General features: G+C 44.6%; 2 protein-coding genes across 4 annotated transcripts; one reads left to right on the forward strand and one right to left on the reverse strand.

The window, feature by feature from the left end:
- Positions 1 to 896: 896 nt before the first annotated feature.
- On the forward strand, positions 897 to 3,954 carry LOC119330991 (geranylgeranyl transferase type-2 subunit beta 1-like). Of its 3 annotated transcripts, none has more exons than XM_037604145.1 (10): positions 897 to 1,057; positions 1,148 to 1,301; positions 1,399 to 1,536; positions 2,101 to 2,167; positions 2,265 to 2,413; positions 2,843 to 2,976; positions 3,058 to 3,156; positions 3,282 to 3,357; positions 3,478 to 3,588; positions 3,671 to 3,954. In XM_037604145.1, exons 1-9 carry the CDS (start codon positions 995 to 997, stop codon positions 3,576 to 3,578), a joined length of 981 nt encoding a protein of 326 aa, XP_037460042.1. In that variant the 5' UTR covers positions 897 to 994; the 3' UTR covers positions 3,579 to 3,588; positions 3,671 to 3,954. The 3 variants fall into 3 exon arrangements, with proteins under 3 accessions (XP_037460042.1, XP_037460043.1, XP_037460041.1); XM_037604146.1 differs by having other exon boundaries at positions 1,399 to 1,515; XM_037604144.1 differs by having other exon boundaries at positions 911 to 1,301.
- A 932-nt stretch (positions 3,955 to 4,886) lies between these two features.
- On the reverse strand, positions 4,887 to 9,089 carry LOC119331937 (AT-hook motif nuclear-localized protein 10-like). Its single transcript, XM_037605114.1, has 6 exons — positions 8,499 to 9,089; positions 7,761 to 8,415; positions 7,174 to 7,226; positions 6,557 to 6,688; positions 5,584 to 5,745; positions 4,887 to 5,432 (listed from the first exon to the last, which is right to left on the reverse strand). Exons 2-6 carry the CDS (start codon positions 8,293 to 8,295, stop codon positions 5,202 to 5,204), a joined length of 1,113 nt encoding a protein of 370 aa, XP_037461011.1. The 5' UTR covers positions 8,296 to 8,415; positions 8,499 to 9,089; the 3' UTR covers positions 4,887 to 5,201.
- Positions 9,090 to 11,228: the final 2,139 nt, after the last annotated feature.

Below are 11,228 nucleotides of genomic sequence, written 5' to 3' on the forward strand. Positions count from 1 at the left end.
GTGCTCTGGACGCTCCCTTTGATTTTTTTTATCTACACGCATTTTCGGCTTTTAGATGATTTTTCCAGTTTTTTTGGCCTTTTAGTTTTCCACTGGTGTTTCTTAGCTTTTGGACAAAAAATTGTTTTCAAAAAAAATGTGCAAAAAAACGCGTTTTCTTTCTTTTTGTTTCCGCGAGAGACACAGATTTCCTTCCACGAGAGGCATGGTCGTGCCTCTCGGAAATGGAAAATAAGTGTTTTCTTTTTTTACTTTCATGAGAGGCATAGATTTGCTTCCGCGAGAGGCATGACCGTGGCTCTCGGAATCGGAAAAAACCCGCATTTTTTCACGAGAGTCACGATCATGCCTCTCCAAAACGGGAAAAAACATATTTTCTTTTTTTCGCGGGATGTACATATCTGTTTCTAGTGGAGGCAAGGATTTGCTTCGCGAGAGGCAGGGACGTACCTCTTTCGAAAAAAACATGTTTTTGGTTCGGTTTTTTCTTCCGGTTTTTTCATGATTTTTTTTATCAAAACTTATCAACATGGGATCTATTTGAAGATCTTGACGTGAGGAATCCAACGGTGAAAATGATTCAAGATTTGAACGCATCGGTTTAAAAGATAAAACGTTTTGAATAAACTGATTTATGTTCCCGCAAAGAAATAAACTGATCTATGGAAAAAAGGAAACTCTCATGTTGCGACAAGTGGCGCATATGCCACAACGTGAGGAGGTTGCAGTGACCTTTGCAATTAGTGGTTTCCACCAAGCAAACATCCCGTTTTCTTTCTCCGTGGGCCTGGTTAGGCTTGGTGCGGGCTTCCAAATGCTCATGGATCCACGAGGCCCATCTCGGCGAACAATCCATACCACAGGCCCGGCTAGCCCAGTAACCCATCGGCTCGGCCTCCCTGATTCCCCTGATCCCAACACGCTCGCGGCGGAGAAGAGCACATCAGTCGTCGACGGAGCATCGCTAACCAAGCGAAGCTAGGAGGAGGAAGCCATGGGTGAAGAGGGGGAGCTGGCCGCGGAGAAGCACGTCCGCTACATCGTCACCGCGGAGAAGGTAAGCAACCACCCACCCAACGCATACCCCCTCTCGGATGCGAACCGTCTCCGGCGACAACTCAACCGTCCTCCTCGCCGTTTGCCGCAGAAGAAGGACTCGTTCGAGTCGCTGGTGATGGAGCACCTCCGGGCCAGCGGGGCCTACTGGGGCCTCACCACGCTCGACCTCCTCCACAAGCTTCACGCCGTGGACGCCGCCGAGGTCGTCGACTGGATCATGTCGTGCTACCACCCGGAATCTGGTACTTTGGCTGCAGGGGGAAGCCTTGGTTTTGTCGATTCGGATCCTCGGTTCTTGAATGATTCACTTGTGTGTCTTCTTGGGATGTGGCTGTGCAGGTGGGTTCGGGGGGAACGTGGGGCACGACCCGCATGTCCTCTACACGCTCAGCGCCGTGCAGGTCCTCTGCCTCTTCGATCGGCTCGATGTTCTTGATGCAGACAAAATTGCTGATTGTATCCTTCTCCGGATCTTCAGTGAGCTTCATGCTGCTCCTGCTGTAGTAGTTTTGTGAATGTTAGGTTAGCGACGTCCTAATGGTTGTAGTCAATCTCATCTTGTTTTGGGGCTGCTTCATTTCCCTGAACTGCTAGTAAGAAAGCTGAAACATTGTGTTGCATTTACATTACCTTTCCTTTCAATGGTGAATGAGAAAACATTGCATCTTGAAATGTGGATGGCTTTATGGAGTTATGTTAACACACAGCTTAGCATCTAGCCATGATCCACTAATTTCCACACTAAGTGCAGCATGTCAAAATTTTAGTCTACTGCTGCATCCAGAATACAATACCATATGAGATAGTACTTGATAGATGATCGATATTGTGTGGCTGTGACACAGTATTCGAACACTAATCTGCTGCATTAGCCAGTTCTAGGTATTTGATTGCCTTGCGGCTTGACTTAAATTGTATCATGAAATGGGGAAGTAGTGATAACATTGTAAGCTTCTGCAAATAGTTTTCTGGATGAATTGAAGTAGCCTCACCCTGAGCTTGAAATCTGGCACTATTCTTTTCCTATCTAAATTGTTTCAGATATTACTGGACTTCAGAATGAGGATGGATCATTTTCTGGTGATATTTGGGGTGAAGTTGATACTAGGTAAAAACTGTAACTGTTCTTTTTGAGTTCCCATGTGTTTTATTTGAATGCAGCATCTGTATGAGCTACTAATATGAATGTAATATATGTCCTGTAGGTTCTCTTATATTTCCATATGCACCTTGTCATTACTGCATCGTCTGCACAAAATTAATGTGGACAAGGCTGTAGAATATATTGTTAGCTGTAAGAACTTGGACGGCGGGTTTGGAGCGATGCCAGGAGGGGAGTCTCATGCTGGGCAGAGTATGTATTATCTTCATTTTACTCTCAAATCATACTGCTATTGTACCTGAGTAGAACTGTAATTTTGTCAATAAAATAGATCCTACTGAAAGTCCATCGATTCCAAGTGTTCTAGTATGATGCCTTATCAGATTTATGTCAGATCGTCTATTTGTATTTCTATCTGTATTCCGGAAGAAGAGGAGGGATATAATTGATTATTCTTGACTACACTGTTGGTTGTACAAACATAAAAAAGCATTTCCTTCAGGAAAATGCAAGATATTTACTATTTATCCAATCAATTTGCTATGATTATTATTGTGGCATTCCTATGATGACATGAAATTTGCATTTTCACAAGATTATTTCCTTTATCTTTTTATTTCTCTCCAAGTTGTCACTTTATAGCGGACAGATAACCTGAAAACATGTATCCATTCCGTGCAGTATTCTGTTGTGTTGGTGCTCTCGCAATCACCGGCTCTTTGCATCACATTGATAGAGATCTCCTTGGATGGTGGCTTTGTGAGCGCCAGTGTAGAGATGGAGGGCTCAATGGGCGTCCTGAGAAACTTGCTGATGTGAGATTGACTGCTTTCTCAGATTGTGCACCTTTTGCATTTCTCACTGTACCATAGATTTAATTGAACTGCTCGCAATAGGTGTGCTACTCATGGTGGGTGTTATCAAGCTTGATAATTATTGATAGAGTGCACTGGATTGACAAGGAAAAACTTGCAAAGTTCATATTGAACTGTCAGGTAACTGCTCATGATTCTTGCTCTGAAATTCTGATAATTATGTGTCCAACTTCTAACTCCCATCATCTAAAAGATCAATTTTCTCCGTTTACCATATATATTGTCATAACTTTTTACATTGGCAGGACAAGGAAAATGGTGGAATTTCAGATAGACCAGATAATGCGGTCGATATCTACCACACGTACTTTGGAGTTGCAGGTATTTATATTACTTCCTCCCTTAGTATAGTAGTTAACCACAGGGATCTTGCAGTATGCTATTCGAATGATTCAAAGTCATAAACTCCTTGCTGAATTAGTTAGCCTCTTGCAAAAACAGGGCTCTCATTGATGGAGTATCCTGGAGTGAAGCCTATGGATCCTGCCTACGCCCTCCCTTTAGATGTTGTCAACAGGATCTTCTTGACAAAACAACAATAGTGTGCCTTAGGTTGGCTCAGCTCTTGCTTTTCTAACTCACCTCGTGTTTCGTTCTTTGACATATATCTTATTCCTATTCTATTGGTTCACAGCTAGGAAGATCATGTTGTAACGGCGTTGACGTCAGGTCAGCACGAGTGGAGAGCTTACCCCTCCTTCGGTAGCTCGCGCTGATGTTTCTGATCACTCCCATGCATGAGATCATGGCTTTGAACGCTCGATGATATAGTGCAGACCTCATATTTACCAGCAAATCCGGACACTTGTTATGTAGAAGAGTGTAACGTCCAAGGACTGAGAATCAAATTCAATCAAGATTATTCTTGTTGGAATAGTATAATCTTTCAAAATTACCTTGGTTGGCCGACCAACTCTAGCCGAATGGCTGTATACCATTTTCCTCCATAATAACCGTCATACAGAGGCTAGAGAGGTAAAAAAGAAAACTGCTCGAGCAGATTCTTGCTAGATGGATCGCTATTCAACAAAAAATTCGGAAGGCGCTCCATATTGTCCCCTCCAGCCTGTGTATTTGGAGGCAGGGGGAGATTTTGCAGGGTGTTCTTCATCCATAGGATTTCTGGCGGGAGGGAAGTTCCACCTCCGGCTTGAGCCCGCCTTGACGCTGCACGCGCAATTCCATTGCTGCTACCCATCCCGCATTGCTGCTCAACCTCGTGGCCCTGTCTCTGACGTTGCCTACGCGCTCCCCTTCATTTTGCTGCAGTTAGCGAGCTCGATGTCCCCGCCATTGTTGTTGGCCTCGTGGAGTTGCGCCTCGCTGCGTCAGCAGTACAGCCCGAGCGGGAGGAAGGAGTCGACGGGTAGGGGATGGAGCAGTGGGCGGCCACCACAATCGAGACCGGGGAGTGGGAGAGAGGAATCGGGGTGAACTTGAGCAGAGAGAGACGTTGGGAGTTTTGGAGGTGAATTTGTCTCTCCCAATGACAGGTGGGTCCCAAACAGTAATATGCATCCCCATGTTACAGCGAATCTGAGTTGCAGTCACCTGTTTTAGCCTCCATAAATTTTGGCGATCGCCCTTTCAGCGAATATGGATACGAGATTTCAGCGATTCTGCTAGAGTTGCTCGAAGCTTTAACTAACTGGAGTTGCAATATAGTGACCACCGAAGCCAATGGTTAGGATACTGCGGTCAAGAACGTTTGCTCCAGAGCATCGCCAGTTGCTGTGTTGATTATGCTTGCAACCTTATGTTTTGACACTAGTTTTATCTTGCGTGTCAAATTCTTGTATCGCTGTTGGGGCATTGAACAGATCAAGTAAGAAGATAATTTTTGCAGGACATACATGAAATTTACATGAATTGATTGAACATAAAAACATAATTATTTCGTGGCGCCTCATAGGGTCACAAGATCATACCTAAATACATCATCTCAAGACAACAATAAACAACTAACTGGCACAGAAATTCAAGCTGAGACGACCTACACAGCAGCTGCAGTTACCACTCATACCAGCTACATTGCTCCCTAATTAAACTTCTGATTTATACGACTAAATGGGAGCTAGTTAGACAGAATGACATTTCTACTTCCTGCCAGGGAGGCAGTTCACCGACAGTCTATCGATGTCTGAATTCGGTCAAGGATGCTGAGTTCATTTCCAGGGCATGCTGGACAAGATCGGCGGCTGGTTATTGTTGTTGGAGGCGTAGCCTTGATGTCTCGGGCTTGCGGTACCACCGGACGATTCGCTCAATGTGCCTCTTGAAGGGGGGCTGTTGGCTGCCATCCCAGTGCTCGGAACGACCTTCAGTGGTACGGGCTCAGAAGGAGCTTGCGGCTTTGGCTCTTTTTTCCCACAAGCATTGAAGCTTCCCACTACTATCTGCATACAACAAGAGTAATCCTGGTAAATGATATGACTCTCATTTGCTGAAATCCAGCAAGGAGAAAACATGCACAGAGTTAGAACATCTCATGTCATTCACACTTTTCTTTTGTTAGCACATGAAAAATTGCGGGGTAGAAAACAATACCTGGATTGGAGAAGCTGCTATGAGAAGTCCTGCGACCCCTCCACCCAAGAGACGACCGTCAGGACCAGCCAGCGAAACGCTGAGCCCCCCTGTTCGGGTACGCTGGCCTCCGTTGTCCGTTACAAAGATCGACCCAGAGAGCGACAGTATCTCAAATCGGCCCTGTGGAGGAAACAAAAAATAATCAGGCCTCTTTTGGTCCATAGGATAGGATTATCGTAGGAATAGGAATTTTGTAGGAAATGAGATGTCATGTATCTCAAATCCTATGAGTAGGAATAGGAAACGAGATGTCGTTTGGTTGACACCAAAGGAATTTTTCCATTGAGTTTAGGCTCATTTTTATTTTCCTATGAAATGTGGAGGATAGGAACCAATCCTATGTAGGAATAGGAATCTATTCCTATGAACCAAAGGGCTCTAAAGGAAAAAAATCCTATAAGAATCCTATCCTCTAGAATTCCTATGAAATTCCTCCAAACCAAAGGAGGCCTGTGCATTGGTGAGTGACATGTTGTACATTGTACATGGACACTGGGCCTCTTTGATTCGCAGGATTGTAAAAACATGGGAATAGGAAAAACATAGGATTGAAATGTCATGCTCATCTCAATCCTATAGGATTTTAGGTTGTTTGATTGCATCATAGGAAAAACGAAGGATTCTTTCAAAGAGGTTTGACTGGATGCTAGAAATCCTATGGGAAGTAGTACAAAAAATTCCTTAGGAAAAAATCCTATAGGATTCAATCCTATGAATCAAACAACCAATATAGGAAAATTTCCTAAGGATTCTAATCCTCCAAAATTCCTATGCAAATCCTTTGAATCAAAGGAACCCTGACCCCACAACTATGCAGGAATTTGCACTGCTCGTTGCCTCATGATGACATCTTACGTGCTTTATTGCAAACAGCCCACAACCTGGTATCTAATTCAGATTGAATTACTTCAAACTGGTTAAATGTACAAACCTCATATGTTACAGTTCCACCTGATGTACCAGTTTGACGAAGTGTTACATTTGATATGGAACCATTTGCTGAGAGAACACAAACTGCACGAGTCCCATTCTGAGAAAATGACATAATCTTTGACGATACATCCTGAAAAATAGAGTTCAATATATTCTTCGTTAGTTAGAGGAATGCTGTGCTGATACCTTCAGAACTCGCCAGCTTAGCACTTTCTAGAAGAAGGCGATGCAGCACCCAAGTTATGCAGCAAGGTAAAATATATATAGCAAAGCATAAAAAAAACGAAATGGAGGCTCAAACCCACAAAGCATCAATAAGTAAAATAAATAAAAATTATGATCAAATTATAAATCTTCTAAAGCACAACATGAAACCCTGGCCAAAATAACGTTGGCTTAATGCAGACTGGAATTTGTGCTCTAGGATATCGAATATGAAGGTTGATTGAGATATATAGGGTCAGAATTGGGAGGGTAAACTAGAAAAATTGCACATAACCATCAGCAGCATATTATCTTAATGCAATGGGATAAGCTTAACCGATTAAAAATAGTTCATGCTTCAAACATCATTGAGTATAGCATGGAAGTTCAAATGTTCAAATATTGTTATACCTCTCCAGCTTGAACTGTAAGAACATGAGGTGTGAATCCAACTCCTGCCGGCCCTGCAAAATAGCTTAAACTTAGGACTAACTATGCAAAGGAGAACTTCAACAGAGGCAAAGTCAACAAACATCAGTGTCACATTAATATAATAAAAATATGCAAACAAGACACTTCAAACAAAAAAAATTGTATGGTCCATAATTCAAGGAGAAAACAGCATCGAATTAAATATCTCAGAAATGCATGAACACATGAATCGCTGTAAATGCTTTAGGTAAACCTGCCTTACCAACATTTTCAATTTTGAATCAATCAAAGGAAAACAACAAGGGAGTGCTAGATTGCTAAATTTTCCTAGCAGTTCACCCTTTAATTCTGACAAGTGTAGAGTGTGCAATATATCTCATTTAGCCTCTGGCCAGAGACAAATAGCACAATTAACCCAGTTCAAAGAGAACCCTGTACTGATATTCTACCATAAATCCATACACACACAAATGATGAGCTTCAGTTATCACTATTCTTGGACCTAAAATCTTGAAAATGCAAATAGTGTTCAGCACAGAATTATTAGTAGGGAATCGAGATGTTACCAGCACCATCCACGCGGGGCTTGTTGGTAGATCCCTTGGGCCGGCCGCGTTTCTTCCCTCCATCCGGCGACGCCGACGGCACGAAGTTTCCCGGCAGCGTGGGTGAGAAGGGCCGCCCAGAAGCACCCTGTGTCACAGCTGGCGAGCCTGCGGCCGTCGGCACGGTCACCAGCGCCAGAGACATGGCCGCGTCGGGCCCGTACTTCCTTGGCCGCCCGCGCTTCTTCTTCGCCGACGGTTCACCCATGCCCGGCGGCGCCGCGACGCCATTTCCTCCGGGGGCCCGAGCAGCGGACATGCTAGAGCCATGTGCTGGTGCTGCAGACCCTGCCGGTTGGTAACCAGGCGGCGCGACCGCAGAGCTCACCGGGGCAAACACGGGCGTGCCGTCCGCGGTGTACGCCATGCGCATGCTCTGCATGGCTGCGGAGGACGGCGGCGCTGCTGGCGCGGCCGACGCCGGCGCTGGCTGGCTCTTGGGCAAGCCGAACAGATCCCTTCCCGCCATTAGCCCTTGCTCGGACCTCACCTCCATGGCTAGCAGCAGCAGCAACCGATTCTTGCACGAAAACACTCCACGCTGCGATTTTCACACCGCTAACTAAGCTCACGAGCGCTCAAGCGAGGTTAGGACTAGGGATTAGGATTTAGGAAGCTGCGAAAACCCATAAACCCATCGCCGGTTAAACACGAGATCCTTCTTGCGGCAAACCAGAGTTTTACAGCAGAAGAAATTACCTCCAAGAAACTGAAAAGGGAACGGTAAAATCTCAAGAGAAAGAGCAAGCTCGAGCAAGAATTTGGTGAACCGAGCACAGAAATGGCAGATCCCCTTCTCCCTCCGGATTCAAAGACGAAATGAACCACGGCAGATTTGGAGCTCAACAGTTGCAGCAAAAGGAAATATCTGGGGTGCAAACAGAAAAGAAATGATAATAATAAGAGGAAGAAGCACACTTGCACACTCCTCCGTCCTAAAATGGAGACATCACGAGCTCACTCCAGCGCTACAAACGGAGAAGATCACAAGAGGGAGAGAAGGACGAATTCACAGAATTTTCCAGCTACTCCTACCCAGCTCCCATAATTTCCTGCCTACAGCCTCCAATATATCCCCCTTTTTCCCACCCTCGCCAGTTCACACGCGCTCTTTCTTTTTCCTAATTAACAAAAAAAGATTTGGCCTTTTTGTGTCAGGGGGAGGGAAAAACAGGCCGCTGGTAAGTAAAGCACGCCGAAATTGCCTCGGGGGAAATATATAATTGCTGTAGCAGATAAGAAGGAGAGGAGGGGAGCAGAGTGGTAGATGGATCATGGATGGTTGCAGGTGTCTAACAGTTTTGCTCCCCCGAATATGTGGTATTTGTTCCCGGATCCTCCTCTCGGCTTTTGGCCTCACTTGACTAGGCTAGGCTATGGCCCTGTTTGGTTCGGCTGTGGATTTCTAGAAGCAGATGTGAAAAATCTGTTGTGGAAAAACAGATGTGAAAAATCTGATGTGAAAAATATGTAGGTCATTTGGCAAACCAGCTGATACAACTTTTTCAGATTTTGGCCCGTAGCGGAATCAGATTTTGGAAAGCATGTCCTGGGCTGCTTCCGCTTTTGGTTCAGATTTTGGCAGCGGATTTCTGAAATCGGACTCTGCTGGGTTCGCCCTTTGGTTCAGATTCTGCTGCGCGGCAGCGAAATCTGTTGATAAAAGTTGAACCAAACAGGACCTATGCCTTTGCTCTTTTCCACTGTGGCCACTTGGCTTGAACCACGGCGATTTTCCCAGCATGCTAGTACCAACTGGCGCGCAGATAAAGCCCAAGAATAAGAGCACGTTTCTGTTTGACCAGATTGGCAAAATAGTTTTGGGTTTTCTATGTTTTAGAATATTTAAAACCAGTATTTCTGTTTTATTTTTTTGGAGGTTGCCATTCTGGGGTGCCGGCGGGTAACGATTTCATTTGCATTTTAAACGAATGATCGCAAAACATGTTGTTTTGCTATATTTCAGGTGCTTGAGAATTTCCTTCGCATCAGTCACTTTTCCTGGTTCATTCCGAGCTCGCCGAAGAAGAGGCAGGCCCGCTATCTTTTCCAGGGGTAAGCCATTGCCCCACTATCTTCTTAGAGGGGAGGGGGGCAGGGGATCGTCGGAATTCTTCACTGATGCGGCGGAGCTTAGAGGGATGGCTGGGGCGGCTGCCAGCAACGTCGGTGGGGGGAGATCGAGGGAAAGGCAGGGTGGTGAGGCAGCGATAGCTGCAGGCCACGGGAGGCGGAGGCAGGTGGTTAGGGTTGGGTCCGAGAGGGCTGCAGGATCGGGGAAGAAGACGAACATTGACGGAAGGAAGAAGGAGGTCTTAACGTTCATCCATGATCAGATGGCTCGGAGTAAAAGTGACCGATACAAGAGAAATTTTAGGCATTTTAGGGATAGACGATCCCTAAAACATGTGTACAACTACACAAAACAAATGGATTAGTTGTGTCCATCGCGGGACAACCGATAAAATGGGTTGTTTTTTTCACAAAATTATTAGAGCGCAACTACTTGATGTCACACGCTTGCTAATCCGATTCTTGTGGTACAACGAGTAATCTTATTTGTTTGATCAGTATAATTGGATCTTGTTGGTATTTTTATGAGGATTAAGTCTCACTATATTCTGAAAGAGTTTTCGCGTTGACTTGGGCCTCTTAGATTTTTGTTATGTGGTGCAATCCAACAAACTTCAATGTCAATTCAGTCTTATACTGTTCGAGTGATAACAATATGGTTGTTGTTTTTCTTCTTCATTTTTTGAGTAACTAGTAGGAGCTCTGCCTTTTCATTAAGATGGAGAGAATTGGTTAGTTTTTAAGGAAAGCTGGCCGAAAACCGATACAACAAACGCACACCAACCCTGGAACTGCGTACCAAACGAGTCGACGACTCTTTCGCATAGAGTAGAGACCAAACAACCAATAAAAAAAGATCTCGGGATATACGATGAGTGTATTTTGGTGGAGAAAAGTAAAATGGGATGATGCTCTTAAATGAGAAAGAGTGAACGATCTGAATAAGTATTAGTACCTGTTGCAGTTTGTGAGCATTTTAATCCTCATCGGTGTCACCATTTTCCTTGCTCTTCTCCTCCTCTCCCTCCGTGGGATGGTTGGGATTGGCACCTGCTTCATTCCTGTAAGTGCATCTAGTGCCATCCCTAGTTGGTTTTGGAGTATTGACGACAAACATGATTGACGGACTAATGTGTTTGTGAGAATTGTAGGATAACACAGGTAGAAGTCCATCATTGATTCAGTTTTCCTACCAGAGATGATCCCTAAAAATGTATGAAGACAATGGTGGTTCGTGAAGACATTCACGTTGAAGATAATGACATGTGAAGACATTCACTTGAAGACTATGGAGTGCGAATACATAGTTTCTTTCGTATATTTCTTTTCTTCTTTATTGAGTCATAGGAACCACCG

The sequence above is a fragment of the Triticum dicoccoides genome, chromosome 7A (genome assembly GCF_002162155.2).
Source record: "Triticum dicoccoides isolate Atlit2015 ecotype Zavitan chromosome 7A, WEW_v2.0, whole genome shotgun sequence".
In the NCBI taxonomy this organism is placed as follows: Eukaryota; Viridiplantae; Streptophyta; class Magnoliopsida; order Poales; family Poaceae; genus Triticum; species Triticum dicoccoides.